The sequence below is a fragment of the Anopheles merus genome, chromosome 3R (genome assembly GCF_017562075.2).
Source record: "Anopheles merus strain MAF chromosome 3R, AmerM5.1, whole genome shotgun sequence".
In the NCBI taxonomy this organism is placed as follows: domain Eukaryota; kingdom Metazoa; phylum Arthropoda; class Insecta; order Diptera; family Culicidae; genus Anopheles; species Anopheles merus.
The window spans coordinates 34,472,718-34,491,849 of record NC_054084.1 but is presented as its reverse complement, the minus strand read 5'-3'; the positions used below and the strand labels follow the sequence as shown (position 1 = coordinate 34,491,849).

At 43.9% G+C, this 19,132-nt stretch overlaps 1 protein-coding gene across 2 annotated transcripts; it reads left to right on the top strand.

Annotated features, from left to right (window-relative positions):
- The first annotated feature begins 9,005 nt into the window (after positions 1-9,005).
- LOC121596734 (odorant receptor Or2) lies at positions 9,006-18,545 on the top strand. Of its 2 annotated transcripts, XM_041921930.1 has the most exons (8): positions 9,006-9,125; positions 14,928-15,390; positions 15,488-15,571; positions 15,671-16,095; positions 16,285-16,384; positions 16,472-16,573; positions 16,682-16,789; positions 18,277-18,545. In XM_041921930.1, the coding sequence occupies exons 2-8, from the start codon at positions 15,175-15,177 to the stop codon at positions 18,376-18,378; spliced, it is 1,137 nt and encodes a 378-aa protein (XP_041777864.1). In that variant the 5' UTR covers positions 9,006-9,125; positions 14,928-15,174; the 3' UTR covers positions 18,379-18,545. The 2 variants fall into 2 exon arrangements, with proteins under 2 accessions (XP_041777864.1, XP_041777865.1); XM_041921931.1 differs by lacking the exon at positions 9,006-9,125 and having other exon boundaries at positions 14,718-15,390.
- Positions 18,546-19,132: the final 587 nt, after the last annotated feature.

Genomic DNA, 19,132 nt, shown 5'->3' with positions numbered 1-19,132 from the left:
GAGCAAATGAGAATAGCTATCTAAAAACGCTCCAATCGGATGTTTGTAATCGTGTGTTTGTACGCGCATTCAGGGCACGTTCTCATAACTCCTTTGCGGTGGGAGGTTTTGGGTGGACCAGTGTGTGTGTGTGTGTGTGTGTGTGTGTGTGTGTATGTATATGTGCTTATATCCTCTTTTGATTAACGGCCACAAATGCAGCCACAAAAATCGATTCAACCAACCGGGAAATCACATCGTACACCGTCCGACATTCCAACGCTGCAGCTCTAGCAATCACAGAGCGCTTTGTCCGATTTGATGAGTGATGTCACTATTTGACGAACGAAAGGATGAAAGAATTTTTGGAATTACATAAATGACGCCACACTCTGTGTGAGCGGGAAAACGGCACAGTCACTCTGTGCAACAAAGAGTAGGATTGCTAGCGAAGGAATATGGTGTAAGAAGCAATGGTTCGCTACGCTTGTTCATGGTGGGAAAAGATGATTATCATTCCTTTGCAGGGGTTTTCGCAGATGTTATTTTTTCCATTGTTTTGTGTCTGTGTTTATCTTTGCAAGATTTGAACAATAAGTTAAAATAGGTTAAAAAGCCAACGTCATCCAATCATAAACAAATCAAATGTATTGCATACCTTTAGGCGTTTTCTGTTCCATGCATGTTTCGTGGATTTTTAAAGGATTTGATTTATTTTAATGTGAGTGGCTAGGGGAGTTCACATGATTACTGACGGATAGTAATAAAATTCCTAACTAATGGTGGTTTGTTTCACATAACACATAAATCAAATCGAATAAAAAAGACGCCAGAATCGTTTCGCCTGCGTAAAACACGTTGAGTTTCTAGCCAAATCGTTTTTTGTTCTTGTGTTTGCCTTTTCCAACCACCGTAGCACACCCTGCCTATCTTTTTTTTTACAACGTGTCCCCCCTTCCCACATCAATCACCCTTTACAACAAGTGATCTCTCTCTCTCTCTCCCCAACACATTGCGGTCTCCGATTTCCCCCGAGCACAGTGCGGACGATGATAAGCCGCAGCCGGTTGAAGAGTGATTGCGGCGAAGAAGAAGCAACAGCAACAAAAAAACCAAACACTGGAAAAAAGAACACCCACGATACCACGGGATATCAAAGTGTCAACCGGCCGCAAACAGCTATCATTCATATTCGTTCTGTCACCCTGCCCGTTGATGGTGGAGGCGCCCTGAAACCCGCTTTTGGCGAGGCTTTTTACACTTTCGAGGCCTTCCGCCCAGTCGCCAGTCAGCAAAAGGGTGCAAGCGGTTGTCACCGTACACCCACAACAGCAGCAGCTAAAAACAAAAAAAAAACAGAAGAGATATCCTGCCCCACCCAACCAACAGCGGTGCAGCGAGTGAGGCGTTCGTGTTTGTGATGATTTTCTTCCACCCCGTCAGATGGGGTGGATTCTTTCTTCAAACCACACTGTTGACGCCATGTCGGCGCCAGAAGGTTGACTTTATCCGCCCTGTCTGTCTGTCTGGTCTGTCTGTGGCCTGTCGCCCGGTGTGGCCGACTCGCTTGTGGCCGTTGGATAGGGAGAGGGAGAGTTGGTTTCGCTTTATACTGCAACACGATCTTGTTGCCCTGGAGAATCGTTGGGGGAAAATATTACCAGCATGCCATGACCCACATCCAACGTAAACACGCACAGAATCAGATACAGAGAGGGAAGAAGAGCGCTTCGATTGGAATCCAATAGGATAACAAGGGCAACCCGCCAGTGCGGTTGCATCAAACAGTGAATCCAATTTGAATCTTATTCTTCTTAATTAAATCAATTTCGTGTAGCACGGGGACGAAAAGGGATAGGAGCAAAAAACCTCCCGCAGGCACGGTACGACGGTGTTGACAAGATGTTCAATTAACAGCTGGCAGCTGTTGGAAATGGGCAGGACAGGGCGAAAAAAATGGTAATCCGTAGCTGCAAGCACGCCCGTGAAGAAGGATGATCTAATTCGAGCTTCACCCCAAGAAAGCGTTAATTAGCTCGATTATTGCCATTTTCTTCGTATAGTGTGCCGGTCCTGTTGACTCCGCTGTGCACTCGGACATGAACTGGGGAAGAAAGCAATCCTAGCCGAGTGTCGAGCGAGGGAGTAAGCAGTTCATAAAAAGGAAAGCAGTATCAAGCAAACATGAGGTCATGTGTCGTAAAATCTGAAACATAAAACTGTTTTCCCATCGTGTCCTTTCAAGCGCTGTGGCAAATGAACTGCTTCACCGTGGAGGTGGAAGGATGTACCGCGAATGAACGCTGCGAACACTTCGGATGAATTGCGTTCATTGCACGAAGCAGTCATTCATCGACAATGAACTATGTTCATTGCTAAATCAGGGAAACTTCTACTGCACATCACAGCATCTCCCCAGATGTGGTGTGTTCTGGTGCGCTATGAGAGGAGATTTGAGTAATTTATGCAAGCAGTCCCACTGTAGCACACCCTACTCCTTTGCTCACAACCTACACTACCAGCCGTATCTAGGCCACGGCAGGGCGACATGCCCACAAATGGAAAGGATGTGTTTATTGGTAATAATTTAAAAAGCAAATGACTTGACTTTTCCAGTCCCGGGACCTCGGCCCACCACAACCCACACGACTAAGCGCATTGAAGTAAGGTCGAACGTATTTCCATTTCAAGAAGCGATTAAAATCGATTGATTGGAACGGCATGAAAGAGTGACTCGCCCGAAGATTGCGATGAGAAATTAAATCGATTAGAAGATCCATTTAGATTGCCATTCACCCAGCTCGCCTTCCAAAAGGTTGCACTGTATTGAATCTTTATGAGACAATGTTACCGTTCCACTGTACGCATCGCATATTGTGGTTTTGCCATTTCAGCCAAGATTAGCTTGCACTAGAACCATGTAGTGTGCAAAAGACGCCCGGAAGTACTGTAATGACGCGTACCATCTTGAAGAAGTTGGTGAAGCACAAAGGTCCCACAAAGCGTTCTCCTTTTGTTTGTGAAGTGCAGCGCGTGTGTCCCATGCCATTGTGTGGCAGCGTATGGATGCATGAAAGTATACGCTTTCTGTGGCATCGAAGCTGATATGGGCTCTTCTTCAGCTCCAGTTATTTATGCTAAAGTGACAACAATGTCCTTCAAAGGCCGGCACACCGTCCGAACCGTCCGTACATGGCTGACGCCTTCACAAAACAACCACCAGCAGCAGCATGTGAGACCGGGTGATGGGCAGAAGTGGAAAAGCTTTCATTCTGATTCTGACGCACTCTCGACCGTGGCGTTGGCCTTCTTCGCCCTCGAACGGTTCGAGTGGTACCATGACAGCCATCGTGACGTCTTGCATGGCAGTGCCGTATGCAAATCCTTTAGAAGTCACTTGTTGAGTTGCTGATTACATTCACTGTGGATCGTCCCTTTCTTGCGGACGGGTGGACGAGAATTGGAGTTTTTTGTGTGTTCTTTTTAGACAACGTGCTAGATAACATTAATTTGAAATTTGTACTGCTTGCTGACCGAAAAACTGCTCGAGACATGTTGTGTTGAGTAGTTGAAGGCATCAAACAAACCGCTCCGAGTTTAGACAGTGCAACTGCTGTGCAACCAAATGGCTAGTTGAATTATTTGCTCCTGTAAAGGGAATTGGAGCAGCTTTTTGTTTGCGTTATCGTTTTCCTAAACGATAAGAGAACGATTTAAGCAGTACGTGCTCAGGTACGTCGTTAAGCCAGGCCAATCAAAATTTCTTTCACTGCTCACAATGAATTCCAAATTTGTCTGCTGTCCTTCAGGGTCATCGTATATGAATCATTCATATTTCAAACATTTTACCACCCTCTCTTACGCCATCGTCTCAGTGTTTTGTGTTGAGCAAAGTATTTACATTAGCCATGTCAAGGTTTAAGGAGAAGGAGGGGAAGAAAAATACCTTCAACCAGGAACAGATGTGCTCATTTAAATACTGCAGTAGAAGTGCAGTTCGTTTTTTTTTCTCTCCCTTCATTCTATTACGCTACACGGTACAGCCTTCGCCAGTGATTGGCTTCCGGCGGGAACAGTTAATTGTACTTAAAGCTGGTGGAAATAAGTTCAGTTGCTCTCTCTCTCTCTCTCTCTCTCTCTCTCTCTCTCTCTCTCTATCTTTATCTCTCTCTCTCGCTCTTTCTCTCTCTCTCTCTCTCGCTCTGTCTTCACATTCACTTTTTCTTACCATTTTCCCCATTCACGAGAAAAGCATAGACACGAAGGCACAGAAACGTAAAATTGAAAAGCACATAAAGAGCCACCCCAACGCTCCGTTCCCTGCGCTCGGCAATTTCCTGCAAAACTCTTCGCTGCCAGCTCAGCTGTGAAAAAACGCGTCCCGACCTCAGTCAGTATCTATTAATTGCTCTTTTCTTTCCATCCAATGCACGCGGTCGCCCATGCTGGCGGGCGGTTGAACGCTCACGGCTGAGAGGCGGCCAAAAAAAAACGGGCAAAGTACTGAAGCCGGACAGAAGAAGAGTGGGAAACCACGGCCAGAAATGAAATTACTTTACTTTGGAAACAAAAGAAAAGCTTGCAATATTTGAAGATTTTAGCGGTCGAGTGTATGTGTGTATGTGTGTCTGAGAGTTTGTGTACGGAATGGGGTTATATTTGCTTTTTCAGTTTTAGTTTCCGTTTTCTCTCTTAAAAGCACTCTTCACCAAAGCTGCTTGACGACGGTAAGATCGTAAAATGACCCGTTGATGCCTATGGCTTGACAATGAACTGTATAAAATGTAACAAATATTGAAATAAAACCATTATGCATCAACAAATGCGTACTTTTAGGCGTAAATTAAAATGAAGATATAAAAACGCCGAAATGTATGCAATCTATAGTATTGTTCAATTTTTAGATCTTTACTACGCCCTTAAAACTGCTATAATTGTCTGAAACATTTACTGACTTCAGAAAAAGAAGTTAATACTTTCGCTCTGAAACTATTTTCCGCATCACTTGATCAAAAAGCACAGAAAACTCAGAAAATGCTACAAAACAAAAAGGGAACCCTTCACGAATGCACTTCTAAGGGATTATAATACGTTTTGTGCTACTGCAGCGTTTTGGTAATGATAAATGAGTAAAATCCCTGTCTACCACCATCAACCCCTACAAATGTGGGAACAATGCTCTGTAACGCATTAAAAAAAAGAGTCCAAAGAAGAAACGTTCTTTGATGGGTTTAAATTTAAAAATTACGAGCCACGTGCTCGTAGAAAGATTGAATAAAGCAAAGACACGGTGACTGCAACCTGCAATTTGTGCAACCATTTGGGCTCTTGCCTTTTTTGTTTTGTTTTTCGTTTTTCTTTCATTTTTTGTGTGTGTGATTTCTTCACAATTCTCTCACTGCCAGGTTGCAGCCATTGCAGTGCAATGGCCTCGTAAGTTTCGCTCACTGCTCTTTTTCGTTGCCTTTCCTGCCCAAAATGGAAGCGGATCAGACGCCGAAAAACTATTCCGACATCAATTGGAATTCCAATCGAGCGTACGGCATTGTCGATTCGGCAAACGCTGCACTCACATAGGGCCGACACACAAACACAAACGCCACGCCATACCAACAAGCATTCCGATGCATTCCGGGGGAAGTCCTGCAGAGAGGTTTCGTCTTTTGCTCGTCGGTTATAAAAGAAGATTACAATATATTCCAACAATTGGTGGTGGGATTTTCGCTCGAGCTGACTTATTGATTGCACACTACCAATCGCGCAAGATATTTGGTTCTTTCAGCAGCAATGAATTGGTGTAATCAATTACTAGGTGGATGGAAGTGGGAGGGAATTTTTTAATCGAGTTTGTTTTTTTGTCTGAGCATACACATTGAAGCATCTTTTCACGTGAAGTTAAATAAAAATGGAAAAGTTTGAGCAAAAAAATCAAACATTGTGCACTTCACTGCAAACAAAACACAACAAAAAGTGAGTTTATGAAAGAGAAGCAAGGAACAAATTGGCTTCAACTAGTTACCCATTTTTAATTTGTATGCTTCCCTTCACATGACTGTATGAAGGGAAAAAACATCACAAACACGAACGATTGCGTTCTCCAGTGTGCCAAATGGTAATTAAACTTTTTCGCTTTCCCGAGCAGTTTCTCTTCCATTAAAAGTTGACTATTTACTTAGCGTGCGGACCGGGGAATGACTGGAACCCGTTCCAATCTAGTAATAACTATCCAGAAAGCGAAGTGTGTGCAATCACTCGTGCACTCGCGGTGGAACGGAATGGACACTCATAACGTAATTTATGAAACTCGCGTTTTCAAAGTAACACAATTCATTGCATTCGGTGTGGCTGCTGCTGGAAGCTGTTGCACGATACCGGGTCCAGTGCAGTTCATCGCACGCTGTTGCGATGTGTGCTGAACCAGCACCGTCACACGTACGGCGGCAGGTACGGTGACGACTGCATCACTGCATTACCGGATCACCCATTCTGCTGCAAACGTGACCACTTCAAACGGTCAGCTCAAGGGGTCGCGTCGCTGGTTAGCTCATTGCACCAGTTGCATCGCCGGCCAGAGAGCGGGCAACGGCTCACGGTTTGATGTTAAGTACCGGCAATAATCCATAATATTATGATTGCTCTCCCGGAGCGTTGCTACGTGCTGCTGCCCTTGTGACATCCATTTCTGTTGGAGGGCGCACACACTGTTCATCTTGAGGCCGATGTGGTTAGTGTGCCGATGTCGTGAAGAGTACTTTTGAGTGAGTTATAGTGTAAGAAGAGTGTTTAATGGAAAAAATAACGAAAACAATGTGTAACTTGGGAAATTTTGGTGCCAAACTAATTGAATGCGCCTAAAGGTATGCAATGCACGTGACAAATATTGCTTGAAACTATAGAAAATGTTCAACAAACCTTCTACCAAAACAATATTTACAGTTTCTCCACCAAAACTATGTTTTTGATATTTATTTGACACATTTCTTTGCTATGGTCTGTATATTGACTCAGATTATCCAACCAAAAGTAAACCTTAATCTGTATGTTTTACTGCCATATGTACAACTCAGCACGGATCCGTTTGCATCCATCCCAAATCCCAACCACGTTCCACGTTCGCTTCTCTCTATGGACACACTATACTATTCCCTGCTCAAGCCACCATCCAGACGTGAGGACATACACTTCAAACTAGCAGCATCGCTACTGCCGCATCGAGCACGAATAACGCTGCTATGCACGTAACCAACCGACAACGAATAAATCTGATTTGGAGATGATTTTTTCCTCTTGCCTTTCGTCCTGCATATCGTCGCCGTGTTGTGTGACAAATATTTCGTGCCCCGCACGCTTCAACAAGGGCATAGATTATGCATTGGCACCACACAACGCAACCACACCCAACCACTGGCCAAGCAGGGGATGCAGTATTATAACAACAACAGCACAAAAAAGAGTTCCCTTTTTCGATCACGGCACTATGAAAAGAAAAAAAGAGAGCCAAGCGACATGTTTGGTGCGCGCGGTAGTTGATTGTGCTTTCAAACAATTAGCAAACGAGGCCACAACTATGAACTGTGGGAGAGTCGGTGGGAGAAGGTCTTGTTTTCCAATAGCACCCCCCCCGTTTCTTCCCGCCATATTTTCCCTGCTGGCCATTTTCATTTGCGCGACCACACTGTCATCGGTAGCCCGTGAGCGATTCATGGAAGCGGCCCGTACATGGAACGCTCTCTCTCACGACTGCCTACTGCTGGTGGGATTTTTTTTCCCAATACCCCAGCTTCGGCATTGCTTTTCGTGCGGAGTACCATTCGCATGAATAGTTGATTGCAGACTGCAGAGCGCCCCGTGCCCTGAGCCGATTGCACTGGCACATGGGGGATTATCCCTCCGAGGATCAGGTCACAGAACCGCAAAACACGAGCCATATTTGCAGCCGTTCGGCAGCCGATCGCGCGTTTTTGTCGTCGCGGCAGTTTATGTTTTCTGTGCTCAATCGATGTTGTTTTTAGTCTTAGCGGCACTGTGCGCTCTGTGCATGTTTCCCCAGGCCTCGCCAGCGATGGTAACGTTTTGATGGAGTTCAATGCAACAAGCCCGAAGCGTTGACTGATTCATGTTTTGTATTGGAAAAGGGAATGATACATGTGGGTGAATTTTGTTCTTTTGCTTTGTTTTAGGTATTTTGCATGCAGAAACAACGAAACAAATGGTTAAATGGATGGAACTGTAAAGTGTTTGCTGTGAAGGGAAAAAGCATCATTCGATTAGTTAATTGAACTAACTCAATTCATCAAGTTTTTATATATTTTTCCGTAGAGAAGGTGACCTTTTTGATGATGAAACCCCCTTTTTAATCCATGTGAGTTACTTTTCAAACACATATCTAGTCGTAGACAATCGGCCGTCAGTTTGTCCGTACGTTCCATTCGGAAAACATCAAAGCTGAATGTTTTTGTAATATTACGTCCTAGTTCATACTTCCATGTATAATTTTTTAGCTATCCTCTACCTTGTACGTGCAAAGTATCGTGTATGGAATATAAATGCCCAAAGTTATGCAAACTGCACATCATAGCGTTCTTTTTGACAGCACGCTGCACTATTCGTCAGGATACGAAGCTCAACTCAACGGAAACAACTCAACAAACAATTCAGTTTGAAGTAAGCCACTACCTGTTTCCAACTAGCTTCAAACTCCACACAAGCTCACCTCTTAATGGACAAACCAAAAAAAAGCCCCTTGTTCTTCAAACTACAAACAAGTTTGGTACAGTACAGTACAGTACACACCGGCACCATCCCGAATGCAAATCCCTACACTGAACCGACGCTGTGGGGAATAAACACGCCTGCAACAAAACCTTCTGCTCAATAATCTCATTATGTGTACGTTTGTTCGGTGCATTCCAAGGTTCAAACAGAATTGGGGAGAAGACGAGTACAATGTTTCCCGAGCTTTCGTTGTGCTCAATTTCATCCTTCCGCAAACATATGCACCAAAAGGAGTGGTTTGGCCATCAAAACCATGCCGAACGAACCGAACCAACCGATGACCACCAGCACTACCACCACCACTAGCAGTGCCCGTTGCGGTTCCACATCGACACATCTCGGCCATGCTGTGGCAACAACTGGTCCAGTGGGTAAGTATCTGCCATCAATGGTTGCGAAACGTTATTCCATTGGCAATTGGGTTGGAAATCAATGAAAGCAGCATTGATTTCGTGCTCAACCAGCAGCAGAATAGAGCTGTTTGTGCCAGTTTTCCAGCTCTCTAAATGGTGATATGTCTTCCTTTGTGTGTGTGTGTGTGTGTGTGTGTGTGTGTGTGTGTGTGTGTGTGTGTGTGTGTGTGTGTGTGTGTGTGTGTGTGTGTGTGTGTGTGTGTGTGTGTGTGTGTGTGTGTGTGTGTGTGTGTGTGTGTGTGTGTGTGTGTGTGTGTGTGTGTGTGTGTGTGTGTGTGTGTGTGTGTGTGTGTGTGTGTGTGTGTGTGTGTGTGTGTGTGTGTGTGTGTGTGTGTGTGTGTGTGTGTGTGTGTGTGTGTGTGTGTGTGTGTGTGTGTGTGTGTGTGTGTGTGTGTGTGTGTGTGTGTGTGTGTGTGTGTGTGTGTGTGTGTGTGTGTGTGTGTGTGTGTGTGGTTTGATGCTTCTTCCCTCGGTTAAGAGAATCAGAACGAAAGGGTGGAAAAAATGTATTCGTCCAGTATCTGGACACACACGGTGGTGACAACTTTCTGGATTGTACTTTCAACTGCATCGTTGTACTGCTTCCACTACATTCATGGAAATAGTTCTTGAGCAAAAACAAAAAAAACAATTGTTACACTAGTCTTCGTTATCCCATTTCAATCGTTTCTCAATCTCATTTGCAAATCAGAAACATTCATTTCTCTCCATCCACTGCCCGGGCAAATGTAATGACGTTACGAACAGATATTGTCGCAGCTGCAGTGCAGCAAAAAAGCAGCCACTAGGAAAGTACATTCTCTTGATTGATTGCATTTCTTCGCGCTTCGATTGAAGAGTTTGCTGCTTTGTGACAAAGGCTTCCTCCTCGCTCCCTGTCTTCCTAGCGCCTTTGTTAAAGGATTGCATCAAAATATATAGCTCACAATTTTCACCATCCCAATGCCGCTCCCTCCATTGTTTCAGTAACTACGTTTCGGCGTAGAGTTTGATTGGCGTGGAGCAAGTTACACCCTCAGCTCGAACCAAATCGCTACACCAAACTTTGCACTGTATTGCGATTTCAATCACACTCTGCACTTGATGGCACAGAAATCTCGTCCATTCTTGCCCGCGCTTTGCAACGAAGAATGCATCTATTGCGAACGGAAACAATCACGAAACTTTTAACGAAATAAATTGAACTTTTGTGTTTCGATGCATCGTAGAGCGAACTTTTGTATTATGTGTATGTGTGTGTGTGTACAATCTGGTGGGGGTTGGCAGAAGAGTTAGACCATTTGCAGTTGGTAAGGAAATGGTGACATGTAACGGCACGTCCACAGGGCAACTCGGATCACCTTTGGTGTAGGAACGCGTGCAACACGCGCCAGCATGATCATCGACCCTCTTGAGCGGTGTCGTGTGTCGTCCCAGGTGACAAATGCGTATGCTGTAGAAACGATAATAAGCCCATAAACAGGTGATGTGTATGTTAAGTAAGCAATTGCATACCTTTAGGCGCATGCATTTAATCAATAATTAAGTGGTTAGCATTGCGCTGTCATGTTTAAAAAAAATGCTTCAAAATGACGCAATGTGTTTGACTTTTGTCAAATTGCATACCTTCAGGCAGTTTGTTATGTATATGTAACAATACGCCTAAATTTAGGCTATTGTCTTTGCTTAGCATTTGTTTAATTGAACTCAAAAACAAAAAGCGCTTGTTAGCAGGTTTTTATAAAAGGTACATTTCCGCTTCTTAGGAAACCACCATGCGGTGCCCAAAGCTCACAGCGGCGTAAGAGTTGAGTGAAGAATTAAGAAACACACTACTAATATTCTTACAGTAAGATTGTCCGCGTGAGGTACCACTTTGCCGCGCGCAACGGAAACTTGGAGTCTGCTGCACGTGCTGAAAGTTTGGCCAACACAAATTACGGACCCACTTCGTCACACGCAAAATGAGTGGGCACGGGCACATTCCACATGTCCCCGCGCTCGATCCCTGCATGTGAGGGTACTTGGCGCACGTATATTGGAAAAGTTGGTCTTTGCTTCTTCGAGAACGTTTGCAGCATAAGCGCACACACACACACGTATACTTGTACCAATCATTCCGGTGGAGACGGAGCTGGCACGAAACGTGAGCAAGAGCATTCCCGGCTAAATGCAAATTGCATTCGGTTTCGGAAAGTGGTAGTGCTAATCAAATTACCGTTGCCGGAATGATGGACAATTAAAGCGTGGCGCTGCATTTCCTTTCTACCTGGAATTTAGTGTTGGTGCTGGGGAAGCGTGCCGTAAAGGTCGACGATGAAGAAATAGCTTGAGTTGAAGCTTCACTAGCAAGTTGACTCTGTAAAAAGGTGTTTGGGGTGGTTTAAAGGGCTTGGGACACACAAATAACCAATCACACACACCAAACCGATCATCTATCGCTAATCCATCGTGGCAAAGAATGCATGTTTTATCCAAAACAACGGGCGTACTAAACACCGACAACTGTTTTGCTAAACTCTGCTCATACAATATGCATATCCCAGGTACAGAAAGAGAGAGAGAGTGAGAGAGTCTACCCCAGTCGGAAATAAGTTTGAAAAGCTGGCGGAACAAATGCTCGTCCCTCAGGCAACCAAACCAAAGCAGCAGTACACTGGATGCATAATTTATAAATTTATGAAAACTTCACCCAGCCCCGGCCACGACCCGTGCGAGGAAGGTCAGCGAGGAACCACCACGAACGGGCACGCTGGCGGAAAATTGAAAGCAACAGGAACCGAATCGCACGCGGCACGCGTTTGGCCATACGCTCAATTTCACCTGCCCATTAGAAGTTTCATTAAATTTGAATCAACAAATAAACTAACAACCGATTAGTAGATGGCTGGTGCCTGGTGCTGTTGCTGCGGCAATGAAACATGAGTACCGATACATGCCCGTACAGCGCGTTGTAATTAATTATGGAACAACAGTTTGGACTGCACGCGCCCTTCAAACGCATGCGAGCGTGATACAGGGAGCGGTGCAGCTGTACAAGGATCGGTGTGGCAACGATGTGGGGTTTTATTTGAAGCTTTGCTGGTGCTTTGAGCTATGCGATTGGATTTATAATTAATCCAAATGAGCGATACGGACACCCAGCGGCGGTAAAGCAATGAGCTTGTTTCTTTTAGGGCGCAAAATACTAAAAGCAAAAACGGGTATAAGTGCAATGAATAGTTTGTTTCAGTTTGCTTTTGATGATGTGCATGGTGCTGTTGAAAGTAGTAATAGATGTGGTTATTTTTGAAAAATTTAAAACCCAACTGTGAGGTAAATGACTCAACAGCGATAAGCTACGCCTAACGGTATGCAACACTCAAGACATGCATACGTTTAGGCGTTTCAATATGATGTAAGCAGAGCATCACTCCTTTTTGCTTGTAGGGATCACCCATTAATTACGCCAAAAATCGTGTTTTACAAAAATGAGAATATTTGATCACATCGTATTACTTTACCGCAAAAAAAACTTTAATGCTTGAAGTAGCTTATCTCTATTAATTACGTAACAGTCTACCATGTTCCGTCCTCCATTGTTTGTTTCTTTAGTTAATTGTTTTTTTTCATTGTACAATTAATCTTTTCTTAATTGTGTAACCTGATGTATTCTAACCAATTTTTAATGCTGAATAATATCAAACGATTATATGAATACATTAAATTCCTTATTTTTCGAACAGAATTTGATGTTATTTTAAAAAAGTTTGTAATTTTTATACCATTTCTTGTTGAGCTACTTAATGAGATTTGAGTCCCCTAAAGCCCTATCTAGCAAGCCCCCGTAGAAAGGATAGACTATCTGGCTTCGTGGTAATGAATTAAGTCTGGAAGTCAGGTCCGCGTAGGACGTTACCAAAATAGAATAGAAGAAGAATAAGAAGAAGAATAATAAGAAAGCCCTATCTAAGAAATAGTAACGCTAGAAGACATTGCTCGCAGCCCTGCCACTATTACGTAGTTTATGGATACCCTTTTACACGTTACCAAATGATTGACCTCTTTTGCTGAATAATAAACATACTAATAAGGCTTTTGCCGTCGAGAACTCAACATAGACCACGGTATAGTAGCCCCAAATGCACACAATCATAATGATTATGCTTCCAGATTTATACATACGATTTAATGATGGTTAAGAATGTTGTATCACAGTAACTGCCAACCCATCTGGCCCTCGATCACTGTACGCTCATAAATTTCCAATATGCTCATCCGGCCACCGCCATGATCCCGCCATTCCCATCTCCCTCCCCTTCTGTTCCATTTCCCTCGAGGGGAAAAAGCTGGCAAACGAACGATAATTTATTGGGATATGAAAATCAACTTCACCCCGTCCCGTAAATGCCTGCGGCTAACCAAGCGTACCAATGCACATATCGGGCCCGCACACAGAGCCCAACCCGAGCGGAGGTGGCCGTAATTTGAATTGAATGGTTTTGAATTCACCACGACAGGCTCACACATGAGCAACACACACACACACACACACACACACACACACACACACACACGGAAGGCATGGCTGTGTGTTTCCTTTTTCGTGCGGCTTTAGCTCAAATACACCCGCTATAAAAAAAAGTTTGCCGTGCGAAGAAGGAAAAGGTACTGCGAACAAAGTCAAAAGATTCGGTCGAAATCGTTCGCCCCCGGTGGGTGATCTCCAATATGTCTGAATAGGAGGGTTCGATTTTTTTTCATTGCATGTGGATGTGTAGATGCACATTTTCTAGCACTCGAATGCAGTTGGTTTTTCGGAGCGCATCTACAGCAAGAACAACGACACTCGTGAGTAGAGGGAAAAAAGAGGACCCCACTTCGGGACACATTTTGCCTACATTCAGGCGGCCCATTTCTCCCGGGCACTACTGGCGCTGCTCCAAAATGGGAATTTCTTGCCGTGCGGTGTTTTTTCCCCACATCCTTTCTTTCCCATTTTCGTGTGTAGCGTGTTTGTTGGCTGCAGCAGCACCGCACACGGCGTTCCGACTGAATGGAGCAGAAAGTCACAATTGCGCGTCACATACCACACATCGACAGCGGGCGGTGGGGGAAAGAGGCTTGGTTCCCATTCTGAAGTGGAAGAAAACACACAGCTGCAATGAATGGAGAAACACACATGCACATGCCCACTCCAATGTTGTTTCCGAAGTTTCGGCACGCCAAGCTGACCTAAAACATGGATTCGGAGAGGTCCTGCCTCACTTTGAATTGAACAAACACACATGCCTTCTTGGTGGGAAAGCCGGATTCTTTCCCTTTTTTTTTTTTTTTTTTTGGCCGTTCCATTTCTCTGGTGACCGAAATAAAAAGAGCGCTTCACCGCAGGCGAACGCTTTGAATGCATTTCCGGCATTGGAGGTTCATTTTGGGTGAGGTTTTTTCGGAGCCAACGTTCGATGCCTTGGTTCTGATGGACTCTGGGGTGGCTTTTGTGTGTCGTGCTGCTGCTGCTGCTGCTGCTGCTGTTATTGGGCGCGATCTTTTCTTCTGGTGGCATTATACATCCGCTTGTGAACTGGCTGTGAACTGTAGCTGCAAGCTTCCATCGCCGTGACGTGCTGGAAATGGTTCAACATACTCGCCCGGGCAGACCGAAGACGACGAACTGTGGAATGTCCCTGGAAATGTAATGAGATATCACAGCAAGCGAACCCAAACCGAACTGTGCGCTTTGTGTTGCGCTTTAAAAATGGCCCTTCCTTCACCGCATCTGCTTGATTTCTCACGCTTTCCTAGGAAATCCAGTGACCACTGGCCACACATCAACCACTGGAGTTGGAGCTTCAGTGTCCAGTGAAGCATATAATTTGCTCAAAAAGTCACGGTACTCAATTAATTTGATTATAATCAATTTCGTGGCTTCCAACACACGCTCCATCGACAGTCCATCGCCGTGTGAGTGAGTATAAAGGTGAAGAAACGTACCTTGTGCTTGCTCACTAACCGACCCGGATTTCAAAAACGAACATAAACCGCACCGAAGATGCTGATCGAAGAGTGTCCGATAATTGGTGTCAATGTGCGAGTGTGGCTGTTCTGGTCGTATCTGCGGCGGCCGCGGTTGTCCCGCTTTCTGGTCGGCTGCATCCCGGTCGCCGTGCTGAACGTGTTCCAGTTCCTGAAGCTGTACTCGTCCTGGGGCGACATGAGCGAGCTCATCATCAACGGATACTTTACCGTGCTGTACTTTAACCTCGTCGTACGTGAGCGAAGGGAGAGGCAATAACCTTCCCACTTGGTGGATATTTTCATACCTTTTCCATGCGTTTTTTTTTTCTCTGTTTGTTGCCATCCAGCTCCGAACCTCCTTTCTCGTGATCAATCGACGGAAATTTGAGACATTTTTTGAAGGCGTTGCCGCCGAGTACGCTCTCCTCGAGGTAAGTCATTGGTTTTTTCTATTTTTTGGGGGAGGGTTGTTTACACCATAACCACCACCGACGGTAACATTTGATCGTCCCGCGAGAATGTTTGTACAGAAAAATGACGACATCCGACCCGTGCTGGAGCGGTACACACGGCGGGGACGCATGCTATCGATATCGAACCTGTGGCTCGGCGCCTTCATTAGTGCCTGCTTTGTGACCTATCCTCTGTTTGTGCCCGGGCGCGGCCTACCGTACGGCGTCACGATACCGGGCGTGGACGTGCTGGCCACCCCGACCTACCAGCTCGTGTTTGTGCTGCAGGTTTACCTTACCTTTCCCGCCTGCTGCATGTACATCCCGTTCACCAGCTTCTACGCGACCTGCACGCTGTTTGCGCTCGTCCAGATAGCGGCCCTAAAGCAGCGGCTCGGACGCTTGGGGCGCCACAGCGGCACGGTGGCTACGACCGGACACAGCCCGAGCGCACTGTTCGCCGAGCTGAAGGAGTGTCTAAAGTATCACAAACAAATCATCCAGTAAGTAGACGCTGGACCCGACCGGCTTGCCCTTCCCTCGGGGGGAGGGGGTTTGCTATTTCGGGATGCGGCAGCACGCATACCCACAAACCGGAAGCCATTAATCCTCCCTTTTTCATGCCCGCACGGGCACTGGGTCATGTTTCACATCCTTCCTTCCTTTACAAACACACACACGCGCGCGTGCAGATACGTTCATGATCTCAACTCACTCGTCACCCATCTGTGTCTGCTGGAGTTCCTGTCGTTCGGGATGATGCTGTGCGCTCTGCTGTTTCTGCTAAGCATTGTAAGTAAAATCGACCGACGGACTGTGCGGTCGCTAGCCCGTCTCCGGACTCTCATTTCGGGACTCAATCGTTCCATCTCTCAATAGAGCAATCAGCTGGCACAGATGATAATGATTGGATCGTACATCTTCATGATACTCTCGCAGATGTTTGCCTTCTATTGGCATGCGAACGAGGTACTGGAGCAGGTAATGGCGCTGAATCTGAGTTCGGTTGAGCGGTTCGCTATAGATCGGCTGACTTACATTGTTGTGTTTCTGTATGGGGATCGTTTTTGTTTTTCCTCTCCATTTCAGAGCCTAGGCATTGGCGATGCCATTTACAATGGAGCGTGGCCAGACTTTGAGGAACCGATAAGGAAAAGGTTGATTCTAATTATTGCACGTGCCCAGCGACCGATGGTGGTAAGTTTGTCTGAACGATGCTCTGTTCAATGAACATGGCAAGGAAGGTTGTGATAATAGCTGTTCACTAACAAGCTTTTTCAGAATGTATCATTTTTCTTTAATTTAAACGTATTGTTTTATGCGATGGTAGCAACAATAGACCGCCTTTATTAATCCAAGGTTTCTTTAGGCATCATTTTATTTAAAGAGAAAGATAAAGATAAGATAATAATAATAATAATAATAATAATAATAATAAATAATAAATAATAATATTATAATAATTATTATTATTATTATTATTATTATTATTATTATTATTATTATTATTATTATTTTATTATTATTATTATTCTTCTTCTTCTTCTTCTTCTTCTTCTTCTTCTTCTTCTTCTTCTTCTTCATCTTCTTCTTTGGATCAACTACCGTTGTCGGTCAAGGCCTGCCTGTACCCCACTTGTGGGCTTGGCTTTCGGTGACTAATTGATTTCCGCCCGTAGCAGGATAGTCAGTCCTACGTATGGCGGCACGGTCTATTTGGGGATTGAACCCATGACGGGCATGTTGTTAAGTCGTACGATTTATTATTATTATTATTATTATTATTGTTATTTGGGGTCATGGGTTCAAGCCCCAAATGGACCGTGCCGCCATACGTAGGACTGACTATCCTGCTATGGGGGGATCAATAAGTCACTGAAAGCCAAACCCACAAGTAGTGTGGTACAGGCAGGCCTTGACCGGCAACGGTTGTTGAGCCAAAAGAAGAAGAAGAAGATTATTATTATTATTTTTTTATTATTATGATATTATTATTATTATTATTATTATTTATTCTTATTATTAGTATTATTTTATTATTATTATTATTATCATTATTATTGTATTATTATTATTATTATTATTATTATATTATTATTATTATTATTTTTATTATTATTATTATTATTATTATTATTATTATTATTATTATTATTATTATTATTATTATTATTATTATTATTATTATTATTATTATTATTATATTATTATATTAATATTATTATTATTATTATTATTATTATTATTATTATTATTTTTTATTATTATTATTATTATTATTATTATTATTATTATTATTATTATTTTTATTATTATTATTAATGTTCTTATTATTATTACCATTTTTTTCTTTAATAATATCTAAATTTATGTAATGATAAACAATAACCTCCAAGAATTTAAATTATATTTTGTAAAGAAATATGTTGATTGTAGGAATTGCACAGAAAAACTTAAAAATGACTCAACATTACACAATTTTGAGGTTGTTTAGGGCATTTAGTTTAGACATTTTAGTATTTTAAAGCTTTTGTCTCCATTATTGCAAAGTAGCGAATTTATGAATAAATTACTTTCAGTTCTTCTAAACGCCTATTTGTATGCAATTACTTAGCAATAGCTCTTCTTTTTATTGCATTTTCTATTTCGCAATCTAAATCCAACCTTTACTTTCCCTCTTGCAGATTAAAGTCGGCAACGTGTACCCGATGACGTTGGAAATGTTTCAAAAATTGCTCAACGTGTCCTACTCCTACTTTACACTGCTGCGCCGAGTGTACAACTAAACCTAACCGACAAACAAATAAAAATCCCCTCATCACCATGCAAAGACAGCAAGCAGCCGATCATCAAACACCATTAGCAGCCACAAAGTTACCAGCCGCTTATCCCACGGGATTTGGTGGAAAGTTATTGCACTGAAGCTTCTTCACCCAAATCTTCATGCAAACCACTCGAAGGTTCCCTCTGAACCAACCCATTGAAGCGAATAAAAGTATCAGCAACCAGGCGACGGTGAAAAAAACGCTGCATTATTGTGCTTGCCTCAGCATTCCAGCGAATGACTCTTAAACTTTTCCATTCAAAAGTCGCGATGCTCACGATACGGAGTGCTGTGTTGTTCGATCTGGCGAGTGCAGTCGCAATCCGGTGATGTTACCGGTGGAAATGCACAGATCGACACAACGATAGATAATCGTTTGTTCGCGTAAATGGGAGGGAAAAAGTAAGCTACCAGCTACTTCATTTCCATGTTAATTGAAACTCAAGCCAACAAACATGCAGGACCCGGTTGGCTGTGTGCCTCCGCTCCGGGAAAGGTGTCTACTCCGGGGCAGGGATTCTTTCCCCCATCCGGGTGGTTGGGGTATTGTTTTGGTTTTTATTTTACAAATTCATATCCTTCCGCTTCCGCATCAGCCGACCCGGTGGGTGCGCCAGACAGATGAGCGGCGGGCAACAAAACTATGCACGAACATGGCCAACAAACACAGCTTCTATCTCATCCCTGTGTCGCACTGTTTCGCTTTCCCACTGCGT